The following is a 25,697-nucleotide window of genomic DNA, read 5'->3' as shown; positions in this document are numbered from 1 at the left end:
AATTGAAAAGTTGCGCAAGCGTGGGATCCAAAATGGCCGGTTCCGTCTCGTAGAAGTCATCGGGAGTCAGTGTCGCTGTTGTTCTGTGAATCCTGCCTTCCGGAAAGCTCGGACCACAGTTGTGACCGAAATATCTGCCCAAGCATTTACGATCCACTGGCAGATGTTGGCGTATGTCGTCCGAGGCTGTCTGCCCGTCTTAGTGAAGGTGTGTTCGCCTTCGGAGCTGTGTGAAAAAAGCCACCCGGCCTCTTCGCGTAAACTTCCCTTAACCACTCGCTCATCTTTTCTTCATCCATCCATCCCTTCGAGTTAGCTTTTATGATGACGCCGGCTGGAAAGGTCTCTTTTGGCAAGGTCTTCCTTTTGAATATCACCATGAGTGGAAGTTAGCATGGCAAGCTAGAACCACAGTGAAGGATGACTTCTCATTCCCTGTGGAGCGAATATTCACCGTACGTGCTCCCGTTCCACAGTGCGGTTCAGTTGCTGTGAAATACGGTAGTAATCCGTGTGCGGATGGAGAGATTGCGTCTTTTTATGAACCGGATCGTTTAGCAGGAGCCATTTTGTGGTCTTTACAGATGTAAACAGGAAATGAAACGTACGGTGATATCCGCGCGTTTTTTCTTCTTCTTCCGGGGGCGGGTGAAGCGCTTCCTGTTCTATGGGGGCGAGTGAAGCGCTTCCTGTTCTATGGGGGCGGGTGCTTTCCTTGGCGGTTGCTTGCGTAGAAGAAGAAGCGCTTCCTGTTCTACCGGGAAAAAAGATGGCGGCTGTTTACCGAAGTTGCGAGACCGAAACTTTATGAAAATGAATCGTAATAAAGCGCACCGGGTTATTAGGCGCACTGTCAGCTTTTGAGAAAAATTGTGGTTTTTAGGTGCGCCTTATAGTGCGGAAAATACGGTATACAAAATTTTAAAATCCCATTGAACACTGAACAATAACCTCTTAAAATTAAGGAGCAAAAATAAATGCCTGATAAAGTCTAACAAAATATTGCATAGTGTGGAAATGTAAACAGAGAAACTTGACAAGGTGCCAGGAATTTAAGACTGTGTAACAATTATGGGCCTGCTGCAAAGCAAGCGCCCATTCACATGCTGCACAGCAGCAGTGAATGCAGCCAGCCCATATTAATATTGCTTGGACTTATCCTTTATTTTTATGGGCCTGCTACGAAGAAAGCAGGCCCATAGTTCACAGTTCATTATTATTATTATGGGCCTGCTGCAATGCAAAGCGCCCAGTGAAACAGCAGTGAATGGGTGCTTGCAATGCAGTAGCTCATATTCTTCTTCTTCATTCTTATTTAATAAACGTATTATAGTTCTTCTATCTTATTCTGCCGCGATCAATGCAAGACAAACCAGCCAACAACCCCCCCTCCCTCTCAGACAGCCCCCCACAACCCACTAGCCCAGTTCACCGCACCCAGCCATCACCCACTTAACACTCCATCAGTCTTGATCAAGTGAGGAGGGAGTTGGGAAGGAACAAGGTCAGGAAGGCTACAGGCCCGGATGGCATCAGTTCCAGGCTACTCTAACAGTTGTGGTTCATTATATTTTTAACCTGAGCCTCAGCCTAGAACAAGTCCATACACTCTGGAATGTATTCACCTGCACTTGAACACCAGTTAAAAAAAAAAGACCTTGTGATTGACTTCCGGCGGTCAGCTCCACCACCCACACCAATGAACATCCAGGGATCCGATACAGAAATAGTGGACTCATTTAAATACCCGGGTGTGCACCCCAACAATAAACTGGACTGGACTCACAATATAAACGCTTTGTACAAGAAGGGTCGAAGTCGTGTACACCTCTTGAGGAGATTGAGGTCCTTCAGGGTGTGCATGTCACTGCTCCTCACCTTTTACGACACTGTGGTGGCTTCTGCGGTGATCTATGCTGTCATTTGCTGGGGTGGGGGCAGCACGATCAGAGACAGGAATAGACTTAATAAACTGATTAAGAGTAAGAGAGCTGACTTCGTCCTAGGCTGTCCCTAGACAGCATTGAGGAGGTGGCTGACAGAAGAATGCTGACCAAGTTGACATCCATAACGCCCAATCCCTCTCACCCCATGCACAACACTGTGGAGGCACTGAGCAGCTCCTTCAGACTCTTACATCCACAGTACAAGAAGGAGCGCAACCGCAGGTCCGTTCTGCCCACAGCCATAAGACTGTACAACGCCGTGATTACTGTGATGTTTTTTGTTAGTGTGCAATACGGATGTTAGTGTTTTTTTGTTGTATTTTATCTTCTATCTACACATATTAGTAGTGAGCTATATGTAGTATTTATGACTTTTTTTGTTTTTCCATTACATTTTACTTCTGTTAATGTATATAAAAACCTGCACTGCAACAACGTATTTTCCCCATTGTGAGATAAATAAAAGTCTGTCCTATCTAAAAAAAACAGTATAAAACATATGATAAAATATATGTAAAAATAAAAAATTAATACATTAAAAAGTTAATAAAACCATAACACTAAGAGAATAATACTGTCCTATCTAAAAAAAACAGTATAAAACATATGATAAAATATATGTAAAAATAAAATATAAATACATTAAAAAGTTAATAAAAACATAACACTAAGAAAATAATAGTAGTAATAGCAATAAATAAGATGGAAAATAACAATAAAAAAACAAGTGCCATTTACATGAGTAAAAAGCCTGATTAAAAAGGTATCTTTAGTTAAAAAAAACATTCAACAGTCTCTGCAGTCCTGAGGCAGAGTCTCTATAGTGCTATAGGACTATAGTGGCTGAATTCTGCCTCACTGTGGGTCTTTGTTCTGGCATTTGATAAAGATAAAAGGCCAGTGGCAGAGGACCTCAGGATCCGCAAGGGTTGATACAGTAAAAGCAGGTTGGATGGGTATAAAGCAGGGGTGCTCATTACGTCGATCGCGAGCTACCGGTCGATCTCGGAGGGTGTGTCAGTCGATCACCAGCCAGGCATTAAAAAAATACCGTAGTCCTAAAAATGAGCGATCATAAATCTTCACTATGACGTCACTTTCGTCACTTGATTGACATTCACGGCACCCGAGGGTCTTCTGAGATGATGCTGGCGTCTGCCAGCTCATTAAAATTACCGACTGGAAGGCAAGAAACACTTTATTTCAACAGACTCTGGCGCCGTACCTGTCGTCAAAACTCCAAAGACCGACTGCACAGCTGCACAGTTGCGCTAACAAAATAAGAGTCTCAGAAAGCTGGCGTGCACAAGCTAGCAAGCTACGGAGTTTGCCGACAATGTATTTCTTGTAAAGTGTATACAAAGGAGTACGGAAGCTGGACAAATAAGATGCCAAAAACCAACCACTTTCATGTGGTATTGGACAGAAAGGAGGACATTTTTTCCCCCTCCATTCGTAAATGCGGACGTTATCAGCACCACTGTTCAATCAATGCAAGTCATCAGAATCAGGTAATACACCAACTTATATTCTTGTCTTCATCAAAGAAAGGAATCTATATGTGTTAAACATGCTTGCAATTATCATTAAACACCTTTAACTTATTAACAATATTAACTATATGTGTTAAACATGCTTTTATTATCTTTAAACACCTTTAACTTGTTAACAATATTAACTATATGTTAAACATGCTTGTATTATCTTTAAACACCTTTAAGTTGTTAACAATATCAACTATATGTATTAAACATTCTTGTATTAACATTAAACACCTTTAATTTATTAACAATATTAACTATGTATGCTTGTATTATCATTAAACACCTTTAACTTGTTAACAATATTAACTATATGTGTTAAACATGCTTGCATTATCTTTAAACACCTTTAACTTGTTAACAATATTAACTATATGTATTAAACATACTTGTATTATCATTAAACACCTTTAATTTTTTAACAATATTAACTATATGTGTTAAACATGCTTGCATTATCATTAAACACCTTTAACTTGTTAACAAAAACATATATTTCATAAATAAGTAAATATAAATTATATATATGAATGAGGTAGATCCCCACGACTTGATCAATTGAAAAGTAGCTCGCCTGCAGAAAAAGTGTGAGCACCCCTGGTATAAAGGCTTAAGGCCAATAAAACATTTGAAAACTAATAATATAACTTTAAAATTGACCTTGAAGCGGATGGGGAGCCAATGCAGGGACTTTAAAACTGGTGTAATGTGCTTATGTCTCTGGCCAAATGAATGTGCAAGAACTGTTAGTTTCAGTTTACATTTTAGCTATGTCAACAACCGCTTAGGTCTGATTGGCGTCAACATAATAGGTTTCACTGTATTTGGGCATATTTTCTTTTACATGAGTAAAACTATTATTGGTTTCTTACCGACAGTGACGGCTGCCACAGCGGGAGACACAATGACGGACAACGTCACGCCCCCGGCAATGATCAGGTTCCTCTTGTGCTTGGAGATGTCTTTGCCCTCATATCGATTATGGATCTGGTGGCATCATCATGATTGAAGTTTAGGTATGTAGCGGCTGGTGAGTGTATCGTGCGAATCCTCACCTTCCTGCCCACATAAACGGGGATGCCGATGATCATCGCAGGGAAGGCGATTCCTGCGATGAGTGCAATCCCCACGGGCGCGCCCACTAAGGTGCCAAGCTGCCACAGGATCTTCTTCTTTCTGCTCCAGGGCTTCTTTCCCCAGAAGGTGCAACCTGACGGACTGAGAAGGGGGGGTTGAACATTTGATACAGGGGCACTCTTCAAACTAAAGTCACCATCTTGTAATTAGTTTTATCCCCAGAGGCTTCTGAGGAAATAAGCGGCAGGTACTGGAAAGCAGCTTACCTAAGATAGTGCAGGTCAGAGATTTCTTTCATGCAGAGCCAGCAGAACTCGCAGCCGCAGACGGCGCAGGTCATGTGATTACAACTCCCATCGTTCATCTTAATAATGCAAGCAGCGCAGCGGGGACACGGTTTGATGTCGTCACCTTTTGGACACGCACACATATGAGCTGCTTTATCACATGCAATCAATGTATTCACTGTCAGTGTTCAGTGTTTTTTTTTCATTTTGTGGTTACCTGCGGCGCCGCTCTCTTGGCTGTAGCTGAGTGACGAGGACCTGAAACTGCGCAGGCGGAAGTGTTGCGCCCGCTGTTGCCGCGCCGTGTCGCACGTCTGGTTGGGGTGCCACAGCTGCTTGCAGTGGTAGCAAAACTCCGTGCCGCAGCCCTCGCGGCCGCATGTGATTTTCGGGCAGCTGGCACAACCGAAAGCGATGACTGCGTAACTGTGGATGGTAAATAGGAAGGTTTACTGGACGCAGTTGCTCAGGTCTACACTAGAGGGCAGCTAATATGCCCATATAACCCATCCACAGTGTGATGTGGAGTGCATTTGGAAAGTATTCACAGCGCTTCAGTTTTTCCACATTTTATGCTGCAGCCTTATATTAAAATAGAATACATTAATTTTTGTCCTCCAAAATATAAAGCTTGTCTTTCTCCCCCTTTTCTGTGTTGATTGAGCTGTGTTGAAGCAGCAAAAAACGACATTATGTTAAATGAAGAGTTTCCTGAAGCTGTCTGACAGTTTATATAATAATGTAACTGCATCATAAAGTCTATATGAACTCCATGGTGATCAGGGATGAATAGTCTCTCCTATTGCCATTGTACTATTTTTCAGCTATAGCTACATTAATCATCAGTAATGTAGCAGCCTAGTTTTGAATGGCAGGGTCCCTGCTATCACATGTTGATAAAAATATAACATTTACATAATAAAAATCAACTAAAGGCTTCCCAATGCTGTAATAAATTAAGCTTGATGAGTTGAGCATATGTCAGCATGTGGCCCCACGCTTATTGCGAACGCTTACTTACAGTAAGTCATTAATTTGACTTAGTAAGTCATTATTTTGACTACTAAGTCATTATTTTGTCATTATTTTGACTTAGTAAATTACTAAGTCAAAATATTGACTTACTAAGTCATAATAATGACATACTTGGTATCTCAGGTAACTAGGACTGTTTTGTTTTTACTTTACGGAAAAAATATCAAGATAAATATCGTATATCGCCATTCAGCAAATGGATGTTATTTTGAAATGCTAAATATTTTTATTTATTACAAGATATTGTTATTTGGTTATTTTTTTTATAAATATGTGTTCAATGTAATCAGAGTCTGTAGTCTATTGCCCGCCTAAGCTGTGGTGGCAGCGATGAGCTGGAGAAATAATGGCAACAGGCCAAGTTACACTGTTACTTACACCCACCCACCCACCACCTTCCCCGTCCGCACCCTCCCCCTGAAGAGACACCACCTTAACTAACAACTTTTCTGGGGGAAACACTGCACAGGGTTGTCTGGAGCGGAGGCAGCGTGTCCGCACTGTGGACGTACTTGAATATATTGGAGATATACCCACGGACAGCGATCTTCACACTTTAAGATAAAACTGGCGGCTTTAAATGAGAGAAAGACTCCTACCAGCGCGAAGCAAGTGCGACGTCAGGCTCTCTGCGGCTCGCTTTTTGCCACGTACAGTACATGGCGCAACATAATCTAAACAGAGTCTCTAAACACGAGTACAGTGGCCAATAACACCAAAAATAGATGCTAGATTTGTCACCAATCGTTTTTATTACAGAAAAAGTTACTAAAAGGATCAGAGAACTATCAAAAAAAAAAAAAAAATTCTCAAAGTACATTGTACAATAAGCAGCAACAATTTAAAAATGTGTACAAAATGATATTAAGAAAAAAATATGTTAATACAGTTAACATTATTGTTATAATAACAGCTACTGTTAATTATATGTATTAACATATAATAACAGATTTGTTTATTCACATTTAATTGCCTTTTTAAAGAATATATGCATCACAGCAAATCATGCGATGACGTCATATCGACCACAGCCCCACCGCCACGGGTATTTTGGCAATTTAGGGCGAACCTTGACATTAACAAAATAAAAATGTCTTACATTACGATCATGCTTCGTCAGAGATGTTTTATAATGTTATTCTATGATATTTGCACCTAAAGAAATGCTACTACATCAGTTTAGGAATATGGGGAGATGTTTTATAATGCTATTCTATGATATTTGCACCTAAAGAAATGCTACTACATCAGTTTAGGAATATGGGGGTGGGGGGGATTTTCCTGGCTGGCTGAAATATTGTATAAATTATTTTATAACATGTTGTGGTCGAGTCCTCAATTACAGAATGATTAGAAGGCGGAATATTATATTTTATAAATTATTAGAAAAGGTTAAAACATTGTCATGCTGAAATATGAAGCTACCCACCCTGAAAATTATCTGTCTAGTGTACACGTATTAATGATGAAAAATCATACCTATCTGCAATGAATTTTGAGAAACTATGAACAATATGCGATTACTCGCAATTAAATATTTCAATCGTTTGACAGCCCATTATAATACGCATGTAATATTTTAAATTATTCTGTTGCCAGCAGTGTAAAGAGTGGATTTGAATGAGGTCCTAATCTGTTGAAATTTAAATAAAGGTTTATGAATGTTGCAATTTGACTTTCTTAAAGAGAAAATTTGACAAACTGTATTTGTATTTAGCGCCAACTGTTGCAAGTTGTCTGATGTACTGCAATAGCTCAATGCTTTGCAATATTGTTTAATGTCAGCAATTGTCTTACAAGAAGATTCACTCCATACTTGGTCAGGGTTTCCCGCAGCGCTTTGTTGTTAAGGCGACCGCCTTAACAACAAAGAGCCACCGCCTAAACTAACGGCTTAACAAGACGTTAGCATTGTCCCACCCACAGAACCATCTGATTGGTTACACGCAGAGCGGTAACAGCCAATCAGCAGTGCGTATTCAGGGCACATGGAGTCAGTGCTCACGGCACAGGCATGTGAGGTGAGCAGATAGGTGTTTAGCAGGTAAGCATAAGGCAGCGGACTCTCCCCAAATTATAATAAACAACTCTCAGTCCTCTACAACTCAACTACTAATAACATCACTATGAGCCCGTTGATGTTCTAGAAAAATAAGCGGCAGCTCAGCTCGCTCGGAGTCCTTGAGGTGAAGGCTAATTCGTTTTTTGTGTAACGTTAGCTCACTGTGCGGTTTGTGTGCGCCTGAGTCTGTTTGTGGTCCACATGAAACGGACAGCAAAGCCCTGTCTGTTAGTTGTTAACTGTAGGTCAATAATGCTGGTCTTGCTCTCCTTTTTCTGTGTTGATTGAGCTGTGTTGAAGCAGCAAAATACGATATGTTAAATGAAGAGTTTCCTGAAGCTGTCTCTAATAGTTTATATAATAATGTAACTGCATCATAAAGCCTACATGAACTCCATGGTGTTCAGGGATGAATAGTCTTTCCTATTGCTATTGTACTATTTTTTCAGCTATAGTTACATTAATCATTAGTAATGTAGCAGCCTAGTTTTGAATGGCAGGGTCCCTGATATCACATGTTGATAAAAATATAACATTTACATACAAACCCCGTTTCCATATGAGTTGGGAAATTGTGTTAGATGTAAATATAAACAGAATACAATGATTTGCAAATCCTTTTCAACCCATATTCAATTGAATGCAAAGACAAGATATTTGATGTTCAAACTCATAAAAATTTGTTTTTTTTGCAAATAATCATTAACTTAGAATTTCATGGCTGCAACACGTGCCAAAGTAGTTGGGAAAGGACATGTTCACCACTGTGTTACATCACCTTTTCTTTTAACAACTCTCAATAAACGATTGGGAACTGAGGAAACTAATTGTTGAAGCTTTGAAAGTGGAATTCTTTCCCATTCTTGTTTTATGTAGCGCTTCAGTCGTTCAACAGTCCAGGGTCTCCGCTGTCGTATTTTACGCTTCATAATGCGCCACACATTTTCGATGGGAGACAGGTCTAGACTGCAGGCAGGCCAGGAAAGTACCCGCACTCTTTTTTTTACGAAGCCACGCTGTTGTAACACGTGCTGAATGTGGCTTGGCATTGTCTTGCTGAAATAAACAGGGGCGTCCATGAAAAAGACGGCGCTTAGATGGCAGCATATGTTGTTCCAAAACCTGTATGTACCTTTCAGCATTAATGGTGCCTTCACAGATGTGTAAGTTACCCATGCCTTGGGCACTAATGCACCCCCATACCATCACAGATGCTGGCTTTTGAACTTTGCGTCGATAACAGTCTGGATGGTTCGCTTCCCCTTTGGTCCGGATGACACAATGTTGATTATTTCCAAAAACAATTTGAAATGTGGACTCGTCAGACCACAGAACACTTTTCCACTTTGCATGAGTCCATCTTGGATGATCTCGGGCCCAGAGAAGCCGGCGGCGTTTCTGGATGTTGTTGATAAATGGCATTCGCTTTGCATAGTAGAGCTTTAACTTGCACTTACAGATGTAGCGACAAACTGTATTTAGTGACAGTGGTTTTCTGAAGTGTTCCTGAGCCCATGTGGTGATATCCTTTAGAGATTGATGTCGGTTTTTGATACAGTGCCGTCTGAGGGATCGAAGGTCACGGTCATTCAATGTTGGTTTCCGGCCATGCCGCTTACGTGGAGTGATTTCTCCAGATTCTCTGAACCTTTTGATGATATTATGGACCGTAGATGTTGAAATCCCTAAATTTCTTGCAATTGCACTTTGAGAAACGTTGTTCTTAAACTGTTTGACTATTTGCTCACACAGTTGTGGACAAAGGGGTGTACCTCACCCCATCCTTTCTTGTGAAAGACTGAGCATTTTTTGGGAAGCTGTTTTTTTATCCAATCATGGCACCTACCTGTTGCCAATTAGCCTGCACACCTCTGGGATGTTCCAAATAAGTGTTTGATGAGCATTCCTCAACTTGATCAGTATTTATCGCCACCTTTCCCAACTTCTTTGTCACGTGTTGCTGGCATCAAATTCTAAAGTTAATGATTATTTGCAAAAAAAAAAATGTTTATCAGTTTGAACATCAAATATGTTGTCTGTGTAGCATATTCAACTGAATATGGGTTGAAAATGATTTGCAAATCATTGTATTCCGTTTATATTTACATCTAACACAATTTCCCAACTCATATGGAAACGAGGTTTGTAATAAAAATCAACTACAGGCTTCCTGAATACTGTAATAAATTAAGCATGATGAGTGGAGCATATGTCAGCATGCGGCCCCACTTTTAACTCTTTTTCCCCCAAACGCTTATTGCAAATTCTTACTTACAGTTAGTCATTAATTTGACTTAGTAAGTCATTATTTTGTCATTTTGACTTAGTAATTTACTAAGTCAAAATATTGACTTACTAAGTCAAAATATTGACTTACTAAGTCAAAATATTGACTTACTAAGTCATAATGACATACTTAGTACCTCAGGTAACTAGGACTGGTTTGTGTTTTGTTTTTACTTTAAGGAAAAAATATAGAGATATGAATCCAGCAAATGGATGTTATTTTGAAATGCAAAACATTTGTATTTATTATAAGATATTTTTATTTGGTTATTTTTTAATAAATATGTGTTCAATGTAATCAGAGTAATTTTCTGGGGGAAACACTGCTTGGTGGCAGTAACCGTGGTAAACTACTATAGTAGCTACAGTTGCTCCTTGAGTGACTGTTATATGGGTGCCACACATGAAACAATTGTTTGGACACACCACTGGTCATCTAATAGCACTCAAAGGTGGCTACATTTTGTTTCTTTAGCAACACAAGATAAGCTCATTTGTGTTTAACATATTTGTTTTGCTTTTCATTTTTTGCTTGCTCACTTTTTACAAATGCGTCATTGCCAATAATGCAAATTTAGCGATTGCGTCATTCCTCCAAAATCACAACAGTCATTTAATGGCTTTTTGGCTTAATGACTCGTTTGCCACATAAACGAGCAACCGTAGAAATTAAAATCCTTTAACATTTAGTTTCTTACCCACAGTCGGGGGCAGGGCACCAGCGGCAGTCAGGCTCGGCCACCAGCCACCGCCTGAGCATGAACTCCTCGTACTTCTCCATGAGGGCACGGTCGGCCAGGATAATGCTGATGTCGTGGGGGTTGAAGCGCTCCGAGCACTCCGGGCAGCAGATGTTGACCCGTGATTCTGAGATCTCGATGCGCAGATACTGTCGCAGGCAGTCAGCGCAGGAGCGGTGATGGCAGGTCATGATGTCTGGGAAGCGGTCGCGGGCGTGGCGCAGCAGGCACAGCGGGCACTCCAGCAGCTCAGACATAGACCCCGTCACCGAGGACGCTGACACGGCCCCAGGGACAGAGTGGGCCGACGTTCTGTCTGCCGAAGTCTCCGACGGGACATTGTCTACGCTGACCAAGCAGTCAGGCACAGATCCGTCGGGCACAGCTTTGGACTTGCGCTTGGGCTCGCGGTCGGCCCGACGCCGCCTGCCGAAGAGCGCTTGGAGTGAGATGCTGCGTTTCTTGGTGGTCTTCCTGACAGAGGGCAGGCTGTTGGAGGAGGCTGCAGAGTTGAGTTCCCGCTCTGAGCCTGCGCTCCCATGATGCTGCTGGTGCAGGGTGCTCATCACGCACGACTTGCTGTTTGTTGGCGGCCACAGATCACCACGGTTAGGGAGAAGGGAGGTTAGAGAACCAGTTGTGGTTGGACTTATGTAAACAAAGACATGGGGAGTTGCAAAAAAAACCTGAAAAGGAAAGAAGAAGCATCATGAGTCAAAAATAATTAAGCCTTTAAACGTTGCCAGTCTGGCATTTTTTATTTGAAAAAAAAACTGCTGAATCATTCAAGTGTGCATTCAGGACAGTTTTTTCTCCATAGAGCAGCTTTAACAAAGTCTGGCCTGAAGCACTTCCTCATTCTTCTGCCTCACACTACCAAACACTTAAGAAGCGACTGACAGATGTTGGATGCAAACACAAAAAAAATCCCCAAAGGGGAAAAGGCATTTGTGACAAAGCCAAGCGGCACAAAGGCAAGTAACACAGTGACGCTTTAAACTTCTTGTCCTGCTGATACATTTCCATCCACAGGGTTGGCAACAGATAAATAAAATACTCTGATGATGCTCTCACGATTTGTGACCCAGGTTATCATCATGGAATTAAGTCAATGTGTAGCAATTAGGCGCTCAACTAAGTGTAAGTGAGCTGAAAAGGCCTGCATTAAGAGAACGAGAGGGACTTTCCATGTGAGTGTGGTCACAGAATTTATAAAAGCGAGTGTGACTGTGTGTGAGCATGTGTATTTTCACATGCCTGTATTCCAGTTTTATTGCTTGTGCATTATTAGCGCACAGGCTGTGCTCGTGTCCCAGCCCCGGGAGGAAGCCCGCCGCAGCATCACCAATGGCTTCCAACATATGCGTCACCTGACAATTCATCATGCCTGCCATAGTGAACCCACTGTTTCCCTTGCCATTGGGGGGTGCCCTGTACGCTCAACAAACTAATTTAAAAGGGGAACTGCATTTTTTGGGAAATTTTTCCTATCGTCACAATCATCATAAAAGACATGACGGATGGATTTAAAAAAATGCATTCTCAATATTAAATAGACATAAGGCCGCTTACAGCGGAGCCAATGGGAGCTTCCATTATTTCTCCCATAAAATCCAATATATAACCATTCAAAATCTGCCAACAACACTCCATTTACACTTCGTGACTTGAATATCAACCCCGTTTTAGTAATATTGTCATAAGCGCTAACGCAGACAAACTATTCATAGCGGCGCCGTAATCACTAGCGTGTGTGCCTAAGTTTACATCGAGTGGTCTGCTGCTTTTTCGCTTCCTTGCTCCTTATAAGTTTATTGTAGATCATAAATCAAGCATCTCACCCGGACAAAAAGAAGTCTGAGTAGGTATTCCGACAAGTTGGTGCACTTTGACAGCCATTTAAGACTTGAAAAGGGCCAGAACGACACGAAAAGACGTTTGGTCCCCCTCCCCACCCCGTTTGTTCGGCATCCTCGCAGTCAGCATCTATTATGTTTGTTGGCTCTCATAAAGTTTGCAGTGAGCAATAATCAGTGATGAAGAAAAATAAAAGCAAACGTGATGCATTTTTGAGATGAATGCTCCGCGTATGCTTAAAATAATTCAAATAAGTAAATATTAAATGTTATTATAAATGTGCCTGTTATTGCATACCATTTACTCACATCATGTATATAAAACCTCAATGGAGGTGTTTGGATGTTTTGTAAGGAATATGTAGGACTCTATTGTAAGCAGACTTTTGAACGCATTTATTTAATATTTAGAATGCAAAAAAAACCAAAAACAATCATCGTCATGTCTTTCATAATGATTGTGAACAATAAGCAAAATTCCAAAAAGTGCAGTTCCCTTTTAAGAATGTAAGGATTCTCATAGAACCGACCTACACCTTTTATAAGTGAACAAATTGAATAACCTAGTTACCTCATTGACAGCATCTATTGATTCCTTTGAGAAAACATGGCATATCATATATAACCTGCGTGGAGCGATGACATCACTGTAATAACAGGCCTTTTTTCAACTTTCCGGATTATTAATTTTCTTTGATAAAGTTTAACTATTATTTAGGCGTGGGCCAATACATTTTGCTGGAGGATATATTATCCCACAAATTATTGCTGATAAATGATATTGTTATGAGCATTATTTTGAGACCAAATTTAGCACTAATGTCATCATAATATATAATAATAAAAATATTTCATTTCAGCGCAATAAACTTAAATATCAGTATTTTTTACCATCGTAATTGGAAAGGGGCTTTCTGTGTGTAGTTTGCATCTTCTCCCAATGACTGCATGGGTTCCCTCCGGGTACTCCGGCTTCCTCCCACCTACAAAGACATGCACCTGGGGATAGGTTGGTTGTGTGAATGTGAGCGTGAATGTTGTCTGTCCATCTGTGTTGGCCCTGCGATGAGGTGGTCCGCCTACCGCCCGAATGCAGCTGAGATAGGTTCCAGCACCGTCGCAAACCCAAAAGGGACAAGCGGTAGAAAATGGATGGATGGATGGTAATTGGAAGGTAAGAACTTTTAACTTTGCTAAATAAGTTAACAAAAATACAATGGCCTCAATCTGTTAGCAATAAAATTATTTCAATCAATATTTAACATCCTGAAGTGCCTTCTTTTTCATTTACTTATTTAATTAATTTATAAACAATTGCAACAACAGCATTTAGCGTGAACAAAAAGGAGCAGAAAGAAGTAAAACTTATGCCTATCAGCATAAAGTCATATACAGTTGCAGTTCATTTGAGCTGTCTGATGTAGCCGTCTTATCATTTTCAGGGCATCAAAACACAAAATACCTTAATAAAGTGTCATACTTTTGTAACATTGATCATTTGCATTCTTCTTCAACAAAATACTGATTCATTTGATTGAGACACATCTTTCTTTTACAGCTGACTGAAACCTGGGTTTTGTAAAAACCTCAGTACGTTTTAGTTTTGTTTTTCTCTTGGTAAATCTATTTTGCAAATTGTTTGGTAAACTTTCTATACAAGCTTTTTACCTAGTTTTTAGAAGGTTATACTCTAATTCATTCAATTTCAGTGTTTTTAATTGTATAAATAAATGATTGGTTGGGTCTCTTTATCTACTTACACTCTAATCACCCTTTTCTATAAAACGACAAAATGGAATAATGTATGTTTTTCAGGCACTCCCGATACTTCAATGCAATAGGTCACATATGGAACAATCAATAAGTTATACAACAAAAATAATACACTCTTATTATAAATGTTTTTTACCTTATACAGCACAGCTATCATTTTGGATACTTTTACTTTGACATTATCAATATGTGATTTCCATGTCAATCATAACACCTAGAAGCTTAATCTCATGTGTCCTTTCAATTTCTAATCCATTAAGAATTAATGACGTGTCAAAGTCCATCCTATTACTACAACAAATCATGCATTTAGTATTGCTGATATTTAAGGACAATTTATTGGCATTGAACGACACATCATTTTCGGGAATTCATTTTCTACAATTTGTAGGATGTCATTTATATTTTCTCAGGAAAAAATTAAGTGGTGTCATTGGCAAATAAAATGCACCTAAGTAAATGAGACACAGTCACAATGTCATTTACGTAAAAAGAAAAAGTATAGGTACTAAGACCGATACCTGAAGTACTTTGCAAGTTATATTAAAATGTATAGACTTTAGGCTCCAGCACCCCCCACGATCCTAAACGGGACAAGCGGTAGAAAATGGATGGATGGATGTTGTCGATTTCAACAAACTGATTTCTGTTTTTTAAAAAGCTTGTAACCCATTGGTGTGCCACACCTCTTATACCATATTTATATAATTTATGCAACAATATCTTGTGGTCCAGCGTATTAAACGCTTTTTGAAGATCTACAAAGATGCTTACTAAATAGTGCTTTTTGTCTATTGCATTGGCGATTTCTGCAGTTAGTTCCGTAATTGTTGTAGCATCTGAATTAGGACAAAACCCATATTGGCTGTTACTTAAAATCTTAAATTCATTAAGAAATATATTCAGTCAATTTGCAAATAACTTCTCCAGAATTTTAGAAAACTGTGGAAGTAATGATATTGGTCTATAAATAGAACATTCAGATTTACTTCCTTTATAAGCGTGGAATTTTGTCCGCTATTTTCATGCAGTCTGGAAACATTACTGAAGTAAAGGACAAATTACAAATATATGTAAAAGGCTCAATAATTACATCTATAATTTGCTTCATCAATAGCATAATAATGTCAGTATAATCATTAGATTTCTTATTGTCACACTTCTGGACAGTTGTCAGTATCTCACTCGTTTGTACGCTTTCAAAAAAATACTGTTAACATTATCTGGTACTGCTCCTCCATCAATCTGGAATATGTTGTGACAAGGTAGGGAAAATATTTACAAGGTAACTATTGAATTAATTTACAATTTCAGTTTTATTGTAAATGTCAGCATTATTCTTTGTAAAATTATTTGGAAAATGTGTTTTTACCTTGCCTTTTTGCATGACAGTATTTATAACACTCCATGTGTCTTTTGTACTATTTTTGTTTGTGTCTAACAATTTAGTATAGTAATCCTTTTTTTGCTTTCTTATGATTCCAACTAATTTAAAAAAAAAAAAAATGTTATACTTACCTTCAGCATATTTGGTTCTTGATCTTAGAAACAATCTGTATTGTATTGTACCGTTTATTTTTTGCAGGCATTTTTCAGTCCATTAGTCATCCATGGATTGTTAACGGTATTTCAATCAATCAATCAATTCCTTTATTGTCATAATAACACTGGGCAGCACGGTGGAAGAGGGGTTAGTTCGTCTGCCTTACAATACGAAGGTCCTGAGTAGTCATGAGTTCAATCCCGGCCTCGGGATCTTTCTGTGTGGAGTTTGCATGTTCTCCCCGTGACTGCGTGGGTTCCCTCCGGGTACTCCGGCTTCCTCCCATCTCCAAAGACATGCACCTGGGGATAGGTTGATTGGCAACACTAAATTGGCCTTAGTGTGTGAATGTGAGTGTGAATGTTGTCTTGTCTATCTGTGTTGGCCCTGCGATGAGGTGGCGACTTGTCCAGGGTGTACCCCGCCTTCCGCCCGATTGTAGCTGAGATAGGCTCCAGCGCCTCCTGCGACCCCAAAGGGAATAAGCGGTAGAAAATGGATGGATGGATAAAAACACTTAAGTCATACATGTCAACGAGATTTTGTTTGAGCTTTGTCTAGCGGCATAGAAACTGCATTGAAGTGCAGGTTGACCATAGTTTACAGTTTAGCATTGTCAAGAAGATTGCGAATAGAGAGGAGTGGGGGTGGGAACAGTCAGATGTCTGATGGGTGTTACGTTGATGTTGCAGCAATGCAATGTCCAGAGCACAATTATTACGGTGGTGAAGAGTGAGGTAATAAGATGGTCTGGGGCAGCAAAGGGACAGGCTGTTAATTCAGCAGTCTCACAGCCTGGGGATACATTCTGGTGGTCCTGGCGCAAATCGATCTATACCTCCTTCCAGAGGGTAGCAGGTTGAAGAGGCCATGTGCTGGGTGGTATCTGTCCTTCAGGATGTTATGTACTCGCTTTAGGCAGCGAGTTGTGTACATGGCACTCATCTCTGGGAGTATCGTCCTTGTAATTTTCCCCGCCGCTTTAACCACTCGCTGGAGGGCCTGTTTGTTCGCTTTAGTGCAGCTAGCAAACCACACTAAAAAAAGCCGTAAGTTAGGACACTGCTGATGGCACAGTTGTAAAAGTTTACCATTGATTTCTGCGGAATGTTTGCGCATGTTAGTTTCCTTAAAAAAAAAAAGACATTGTTGGGCCTTTCCGACTGTAGAAGCAGTGTTAATGTCCCAACATAGATCTTTCCCTTGGTATGAGCGTTTACTTTGACAATTTTACAGTTTTTATCTTATAGATTATTGTATAATTGTCATGGGACAAGCGGTAGAAAATGGATGGATGGATGAAAGACTCATAGGCAGTATGACATTATCAGTGTACACTCTCTCCCAGCTTTGTTTCTTCAGATCTTCTCTGAAGGCCTCTAAAGCCCTGCTATATTTATCACGTACGAATGTTGTAATTTAATCTTGTACAATGTTCTAACGTTTTTTTTTCAAAAAAAGACAAATATAGGGAGATGATTGCTCACATCTGACATCAATATACCACTTATTAATTTCCCATGTACATTTGTAAATATATTGTCAATGATAGTTGCACTGTGTAGTCACCCTTGTTGGTTTAGTTATCTATAGGGATAGATCTGTGCTGTTTATGTAATTCTTGAATTCACTTGATGCTTTAGGATTTCCCAGATCTATATTGAAATCACCATACAAAATTGATGATTTATTAGTTTTAGGTTTTTTCATTTGTTATTTATACACTAAGCATTTCCATCAGATTATTCACAACAATTGTTTTCTGTTCAATAAGTTTACATTTTAAATGAGATTGATTACATTTTACTTACTCTGTTTACATAGAACATATTGTATCCTTCAATCTGTATGTCATTGATAGAGTCCTTCAACCAGTTTTCAGTTATAGCAGCCACTTTAAAGTTTTTATCTAATTGACAGAATAGTTTTTAAATTTTTACTAAGTTACACTTTAAACTTCGACTATTATAGGGTATAATAGATAATGCTTCATCAAGAACTTTACTGATTTTGACAATATATTGTTGTACCGTATAATTGCATACATTTTCCTCAGGAGTTAGCAAGTCTTGTTCAATATCATTTTCAAGATCATAAATTTGGTCATTGTTAGTGTCTACTGCGCGTCCATAGTTCAATGTATGTCCAAGTGTATCAAACCCGATTTATTCATTGTCAGTCTGCCCAACCTGGAGACTCCATCACTCCCACTGTGAATGTCCAGTCGTATCCTTTTTAAGTTCCCTCATTGGGGCGGTATAGCTCGGTTGGTAGAGCGGCCGTGCCAGCAACTTGAGGGTTGCAGGTTCGATCCCCGCATCTGCCATCCTAGTTACTGCCGTCGTGTCCTAGGGCATGACACTTTACCCAGTGCCACCGACACTGGTTTAAATGTAACTTAGCTATTGGGTTTCACTATGTAAAGCATTTTGAGTCACTAGAGAAAAGCGCTATATAAATATAATTCACTTCACTTCACTATCTTGATGACCTTTGCTGAACCATCTTGTTCGCTGATCCACACGTTTCCATTCTGTGTCCATGTCCCAGTCATTTTCTTCTGTTTCCTTAGTATCCTCGCCTCCCTTGCGATGCCTTCGTTCTCCTTTGTGAGGTGTTTGTTTGTATACACGTTGGTTCTTTTTAGTTTTTTTAGCTTGCTTTCGTATATCGTTCCTCAGCTTCCTGCTAATTAATTGAATTACTACAGCAGGTACAGAGTTCTCGGACTTACTGGGCAATGTGTGGCAAGCAGATATTGCATCTTTACGAATGTTGATGTTGTTCCCATTATGGAAATCAACCACCTGTTGCTCCAACGATTGCAATTCTTCTCTAAAGCTAAAACAGAGCATCCTCCGTCATCTCTGCTTTAGCTGTCGCCCTGGCGTAGGTACGGTGCAATTTTGACCAAAAACTGTTGTCAGTTTTTTTCGTTTGTTTGCCATCAAATTGTGCATCCCGCTGGTGGATACCAGCGGGTTCCGGTATTACCGCCATGACAGGCACCAACCACCTTGCGGCAACAGCTCCGATCGGCCGCCTCAACAGTTGAGGTACAGAACACAGCCCACTCAAACTCAATATCCAGCGCCTCTCTCGTGACATGTTCCAAGTTCTTCTGGAGATGGGAATTGAGACTCTGCTAGACGTTCTTAGCAGACCCTCACAATGCGTTTGGGCCTGCCATGTCACCCCGGCATCCAACACCACTATCGGTGCCAACTCCCCACCAAGTGGTGATTGGTAAAAAGCTCTGCCCCTCTCCTCACTCCTCAAGATTGTGGATGGCTGACAAGAGGGTTCACTGCGTTAATTTAATTCTGACATTGAGTAAATGTGCTCAGGTGATGAGAGCGATGCACAGAGTGAACCCTCTTACACTCGGACGTGGCAATTTATCAATTATGATACAGGCTTAGTTATCGAGTTAGTTTTCATTTATCGTCCGATTAATTTATTATCAACCCAGGCCTGCCATTATCACATAACTGGTGTGGAGTGCCAACATTACAGTCATTCTATGATGTTACCCTCGCCTGCTAACCATAAATTACGACATTTTATATTCTCTAAGTGCCCTAACGAGCCATACGCTGTAACTAAACCATAACCCTTCTCTCCAATTAGATGTTCTATTTTGTGAATTTTCTCACTGCTTCCTCATGTCCATGTCCAAAGTAAACAGAGGTGAGGTAACCCAAATACCAGTGGCTCTTAAACGTTAAAACACACAAGAGTTGGTTTGTGCTCAAGACCTTTTCTTTAAAACATGATCATTGCAGCCACTAAAAAGGGTAATCAAGTGAAATGGGGCCACATAATTGGATCAGAGTGACGTAGGCCTGCTTCACAACAATAATAGATTGTTTGAAGTGAGCTTGTTTTAGGCACTAGACACTAAAATGTGCCATGGAATGATCAAATGATCATTTTCCAAAAGGATGACACTCAAGTCGCTGACTTGTGATGATTATGAAACATGTCCTCACTAAGGCTCCGAAACTTAACGGAGATGACGTAAATTTCCTGCGATCACCCCCCCCCCCCTCCCCCCTTATTCCCCCCCAGAGTGCTTCAAAGTAACCCCTCTATGCTGGGAATTGGGGACTCAAAATGCACAACACGTACGCTGATGTCTGCCGACATTCCAGTCAAAAGGACAGACTTCCTGATTGCGACAATGCGTCCAATAGGCTATGACCGCACTTGGGCCCGGGCTACACCAGAGGAGGTAGTGTTACTTTTTATGCCCGATTGATATCTGATTGTTGCTCTAATTTTTTGTTTACCATATATGCAAGCGGACGGGTTTTTCTGTACTATAAATTCACAATGTGGGAAGAAAGCTATTGTTAGACGGTTCTGTGCTCATCAGCTGAAGCCATATTGCTGTCAGCTGGATCTGTTTTTAGACCTCAAGCCTTAAAAAAAATTGACAAGCTGAACACAGCTTTTGTTGTTACTTTTGACACCATTGGCCCACTATGCAGTTGTAGCACAAACCTTAAAATGCATGGTGATAGACGAGCACAACGTATCCCACCGGCCACAAACAAAGAGTTAATTTGGTTTTGGCCACTGCCTTCACTTTCATTGCGCCGTGGGGTTTCGTGTCGAGCCCTTTGACTCGCGCGTGCGTCAGACTCCTTGGTCCGTGTTTCACGTGCCAAGTCTATGTGTTGTGTGCATTGGAGGTATTCCTTGTTCCGTCATTTTGGATTAAAGTTAAAAAGGAACTATCAACGATGGTATGGAAGAAGATGTTCTCGTCATTCCTGTCCAATTACAGGTGTGAGATTAGATTTTCAGCACGGACCACTACCGAAACAAGACTTGCCACAGCAATATGGATGCAGCACCTGTCACACACGCACATCAAATACCGTCAACAAACTCCTGCCTCACACTGATGGTGCGTAATTATTTTGTGTTTCGTACAATTATTCTATTTTCTATGAAGCTTTTCTTTAACTAAACTGACAATAGCATTGATTACAGACAAGGGCTGAAACAATCAATCGATTAATTCAATTAGAAAAAAAGCTTTCATTTTTATTCTATTGTTTTGGTTAATAGTAATACTAATGAAAGTTTATCAAATACATATGGCGCATGGAGTGCCCGTGGCATAGTTTTTGCACAGCCACTGCAATACTACGCAAATTACAGTGTGCATGTTTTTATTGAATAAGACTGCAAAATAGGCCACCATGGTGCCAAAGAAGGTGAGAAACACTATTAAATTCAAGAACTTGTCGCAAAGTACCAAGGTAGCGTCCACATGGCTCTACTTTTCCTGATCACCGTGTTTGCCCACAAAAGCCAACAATAAAATGTAATATTTCCTTTTCATTCATAATTTATATGTATTCTAATTTTTATCGCCATGTAAAAATATAATTGTTCTCTATAAAATGTGATTAAAAAAAAGTTACTGAAATGAAAGATCAGACTTGAGATGTGTTGTAACTAGGGATGTAAAGATAAATGGCATTATGATAAATAGCGGCAAAACTCCCGACAGTTAGATAACCGTTTTAATTTGAAATCATCGCAAAACTTTGATTGATAATAGGGTTGCACGATATAGACCATATACCAGTGGTTCTCCTCCTCTCTGAGCTGCCACCTTACCGTGGTAGAGGAGTTTGCGTGTCCCAATGATCCTAGGAGCTATGTTGTCCGGGGGCTTTATGCCCCCTGGTAGGGTCTCCCAAGACAAACTGGTCCTAGGTGAGGGATCAGACAAAGAGCAGCTTGAAGACCTCCATGACGAATAAAAATAAAGGACCCAGATTTCCCTCGCCCGGACGCGGGTCACCGGGGCCCCCCTCTGGAGCCAGGCCCAGAGGCGGGGCACGATGGCGAGCGCCTGGTGGACGGGCCTGACACCATGGGGCCCGGCCGGGCACAGCCCGAAGAGGCAACGTGGGTCCCCCCTCCAGTGGGCTCACCACCCATAGCAGGGGCCATAGAGGTCAGGTGCAGTGTGAGCTGGGCGGAAGCCGAGGGCAGGGCACTTGGAGGTCTGATCCTCGGCTACAGAAGCTAGCTCTTGGGACGTGGAACGTCACCTCGCTGGGGGGAAGGAGCCTGAGCTAGTGCGCGAGGTCGAGAAGTTCCGGCTAGATATAGTCGGACTCACTTCGACGCACAGAAAGGGCTCTGGAACCAGTTCTCTCGAGAGGGGCTGGACTCTCTTCCACTCTGGCGTTGCCGGCAATGAGAGGCGACGGGCTGGGGTGGCAATTCTTGTTGCCCTCCGGCTCAGAGTCTGCACGTTGGAGTTCAACCCGGTGGACGAGAGGGTAGCTTCCCTCGGCCTTCGGGTGGGAGGACGGGTCCTGACTGTGGTTTGCGCTTACGCGCCAAACGGCAGCTCAGAGTACACCCCCTTTTTGGATTCGCTCGAGGGAGTACTTGAGAGTGTAACCCCGGGTGATTCCCTCGTTCTACTGGGAGATTTCAACGCTCATGTTGGCAACGACAGTGAAACCTGGAGAGGCGTGATTGGGAAGAATGGCCGCCCGGATCTGAACCCGAGTGGTGTTTTGTTATTGGACTTTTGTGCCCGTCACAGATTGTCCATAATGAACACCATGTTCGAACATAAGGGTGTCCATATGTGCACTTGGCACCAGGACACCCTAGGCCGCAGTTCCATGATCGACTTTGTAGTTGTGTCATCAGATTTGCGGCCTCATGTTTTGGACACTCGGGTGAAGAGAGGGGCGGAGCTTTCAACCGATCATCACCTGGTGGTGAGTTGGCTGCGATGGTGGGGGAGGATGCCGGACAGACCTGGCAGGCCCAAACGCATTGTGAGGGTTTGCTGGGAACGTCTGGCAGAGTCTCCTGTCAGAGAGAGTTTCAATTCCCACCTCCGGAAGAACTTTGAACATTTCACGAGGGAGGTGCTGGATATTGAGTCCGAGTGGACCATGTTCCGCGCCTCTATTGTCGAGGCAGCTGATTGGAGCTGTGGCCGCAAGGTAGTTGGTGCCTGTCGTGGCGGTAATCCTAGAACCCGTTGGTGGACACCGGCGGTGAGGGATGCCGTCAAGCTGAAGAAGGAGTCCTATCGGGTTCTTTTGGCTCATAGGACTCCTGAGGCAGCAGACAGGTACCGACAGGCCAAGCGGTGTGCGGCTTCAGCGGTTGCGGAGGCAAAAACTCGGACATGGGAGGAGTTCGGGGAAGCCATGGAAAACGACTTCCGGACGGCTTCGAAGCGATTCTGGACCACCATCCGCCGCCTCAGGAAGGGGAAGCAGTGCACTATCAACACCGTGTATGGTGAGGATGGTGTTCTGTTGACCTCGACTGCGGATGTTGTGGATCGGTGGAGGGAATACTTCGAAGACCTCCTCAATCCCACCAACACGTCTTCCTATGAGGAAGCAGTGCCTGGGGAGTCTGTGGTGGGCTCTTCTATTTCTGGGGCTGAGGTTGCTGAGGTAGTTAAAAAGCTCCTCGGTGGCAAGGCCCCGGGGGTGGATGAGACCCGCCCGGAGTTCCTTAAGGCTCTGGATGCTGTGGGGCTGTCTTGGTTGACAAGACTCTGCAGCATCGCGTGGACATCGGGGGCGGTACCTCTGGATTGGCAGACCGGGGTGGTGGTTTCTCTCTTTAAGAAGGGGGACCGGAGGGTGTGCTCTAACTATCGTGGGATCACACTCCTCAGCCTTCCCGGTAAGGTCTATTCAGGTGTACTGGAGAGGAGGCTACGCCGGATAGTCGAACCTCGGATTCAGGAGGAACAGTGTGGTTTTCGTCCTGGTCGTGGAACTGTGGACCAGCTCTATACTCTCGGCAGGGTCCTTGAGGGTGCATGGGAGTTTGCCCAACCAGTCTACATGTGGACTTGGAGAAGGCATTCGACCGTGTCCCTCGGGATGTCCTGTGGGGAGTGCTCAGAGAGTATGGGGTATCGGACTGTCTGATTTTGGCGGTCCGCTCACTGTATGATCAGTGTCAGAGCTTGGTCCGCATTGCCGGCAGTAAGTAGGACACGTTTCCAGTGAGGGTTGGACTCCACCAAGGCTGCCCTTTGTCACAGATTCTGTTCATAACTTTTATGGACAGAATTTCTAGGCGCAGTCAAGGCGTTGAGGGGATCTGGTTTGGTGGCTGCAGGATTAGGTCTCTGCTTTTTGCAGATGATGTGGTCCTGGTGGCTTCATCTGGCCAGGATCTCCAGCTCTCGCTGGATCGGTTCGCAGCCGAGTGTGAAGCGACTGGGATGAGAATCAGCACCTCCAAGTCCGAGTCCATGGTTCTCGCCCGGAAAAGGGTGGAATTCCATCTTCGGGGGAGGAGACCCTTCCCCAAGTGGAGGAGTTCAAGTACCTCGGAGTCTTGTTCACGAGTGAGGGAAGAGTGGATCGTGAGATCGACAGGCAAATCGGTGCGGCATCTTCAGTAATGCGGACGCTGTATCGATCCGTTGTGGTGAAGAAGGAGCTGAGCCGGAAGGCAAAGCTCTCAATTTACCGGTCGATCTACGTTCCCATCCTCACCTATGGTCATGAGCTTTGGGTTATGACCGAAAGGACAAGATCACGGGTACAAGCGGCCGAAATGAGTTTCCTCCGTCGGGTGGCAGGGCTCTCCCTTAGAGATAGGGTGAGAAGCTCTGTCATCCGGGGGGAGCTCAAAGTAAAGCCGCTGCTCCTCCACATCGAGAGGAGCCAGATGAGGTGGTTCGGGCATCTGGTCAGGATGCCACCCGATCGCCTCCCTCGGGAGGTGTTTAGGGCACGACCGACCGGTAGGAGGCCACGGAGAAGACCCAGGACACGTTGGGAAGACTATGTCTCCCGGCTGGCCTGGGAACGCCTCGGGATCCCCCGGGAGGAGCTGGACGAAGTGGCTGGGGAAAGGGAAGTCTGGGCTTCCCTGCTTAGGCTGCTGCCCCCGCGACCCGACCTCGGATAAGCGGAAGTGGATGGATGGATGGATGGACCAGTGGTTCTCCAACTTTTTTCACGCAGTACCCCTTCAGAAAACCCTTGGCTCTCCAAGTACCACCATAATAGACTGCAGACTGTGGTGAAGTTTGTTTGTCGCGTGAAGAAGCCTACAATTTTTGGTTGTGTTTTCCGCTCCATTTGCTGAATGGCGATATACATCGCGATATTTTTTCCGTAGAGTAAAAACAAAACACAAAACAGTCCTACTTACCTACAGTCCTACTTACCTGAGATACGAAGTATGTCATTATTATGTTTAGTATATCAATATTTTGACTTAGTAAGTCATTATTTTGACTTAGTATATTACTAAGTCAAATTAATAAGCGTTTGAAAAAAAGAGTTAAAAGTGGGGCCACATGCTGACTGACATATGCTCAACTCATCATGCTTAATTTATTACATCATTTGGGAAGCCTGTAGTTGATTTTTATTACGTAAATGTCATATTTACATCAAATTCTAAAGTTAATGATTATTTGCACAAAAAAAATGTTTATCAGTTTGAACATCAAATATGTTGTCTTTGTAGCATATTCAATTGAATATGGGTTGAAAATGATTTGCAAATCATTG

General features: G+C 42.2%; 1 protein-coding gene across 3 annotated transcripts in view; it reads right to left on the bottom strand.

Annotated features, from left to right (window-relative positions):
* rnf19a (ring finger protein 19A, RBR E3 ubiquitin protein ligase) overlaps positions 1-25,697 on the bottom strand; it is a 44,997-nt gene that overhangs the window by 7,859 nt on the left and 11,441 nt on the right. The window contains exons 2-7 of one of the 3 annotated variants that reach the window (XM_061930789.1): positions 13,722-13,829; positions 10,933-11,660; positions 5,069-5,277; positions 4,831-4,975; positions 4,543-4,705; positions 4,360-4,474 (exon numbers count right to left, since the gene is read on the bottom strand). In XM_061930789.1, coding sequence (XP_061786773.1) covers positions 4,360-4,474; positions 4,543-4,705; positions 4,831-4,975; positions 5,069-5,277; positions 10,933-11,660; positions 13,722-13,724 — 1,363 coding nt within the window. In that variant the 5' untranslated portion in view covers positions 13,725-13,829. The remainder of the gene's footprint in view (positions 1-4,359; positions 4,475-4,542; positions 4,706-4,830; positions 4,976-5,068; positions 5,278-10,932; positions 11,661-13,721; positions 13,830-25,697) is intronic. The other 2 variants (XM_061930791.1, XM_061930790.1) reach the window with 2 other exon arrangements.

This window comes from Nerophis lumbriciformis, linkage group LG37 (assembly GCF_033978685.3).
Source record: "Nerophis lumbriciformis linkage group LG37, RoL_Nlum_v2.1, whole genome shotgun sequence".
Classification (NCBI taxonomy): domain Eukaryota; kingdom Metazoa; phylum Chordata; class Actinopteri; order Syngnathiformes; family Syngnathidae; genus Nerophis; species Nerophis lumbriciformis.
This window is presented reverse-complemented; position numbering and strand designations above follow the sequence as displayed.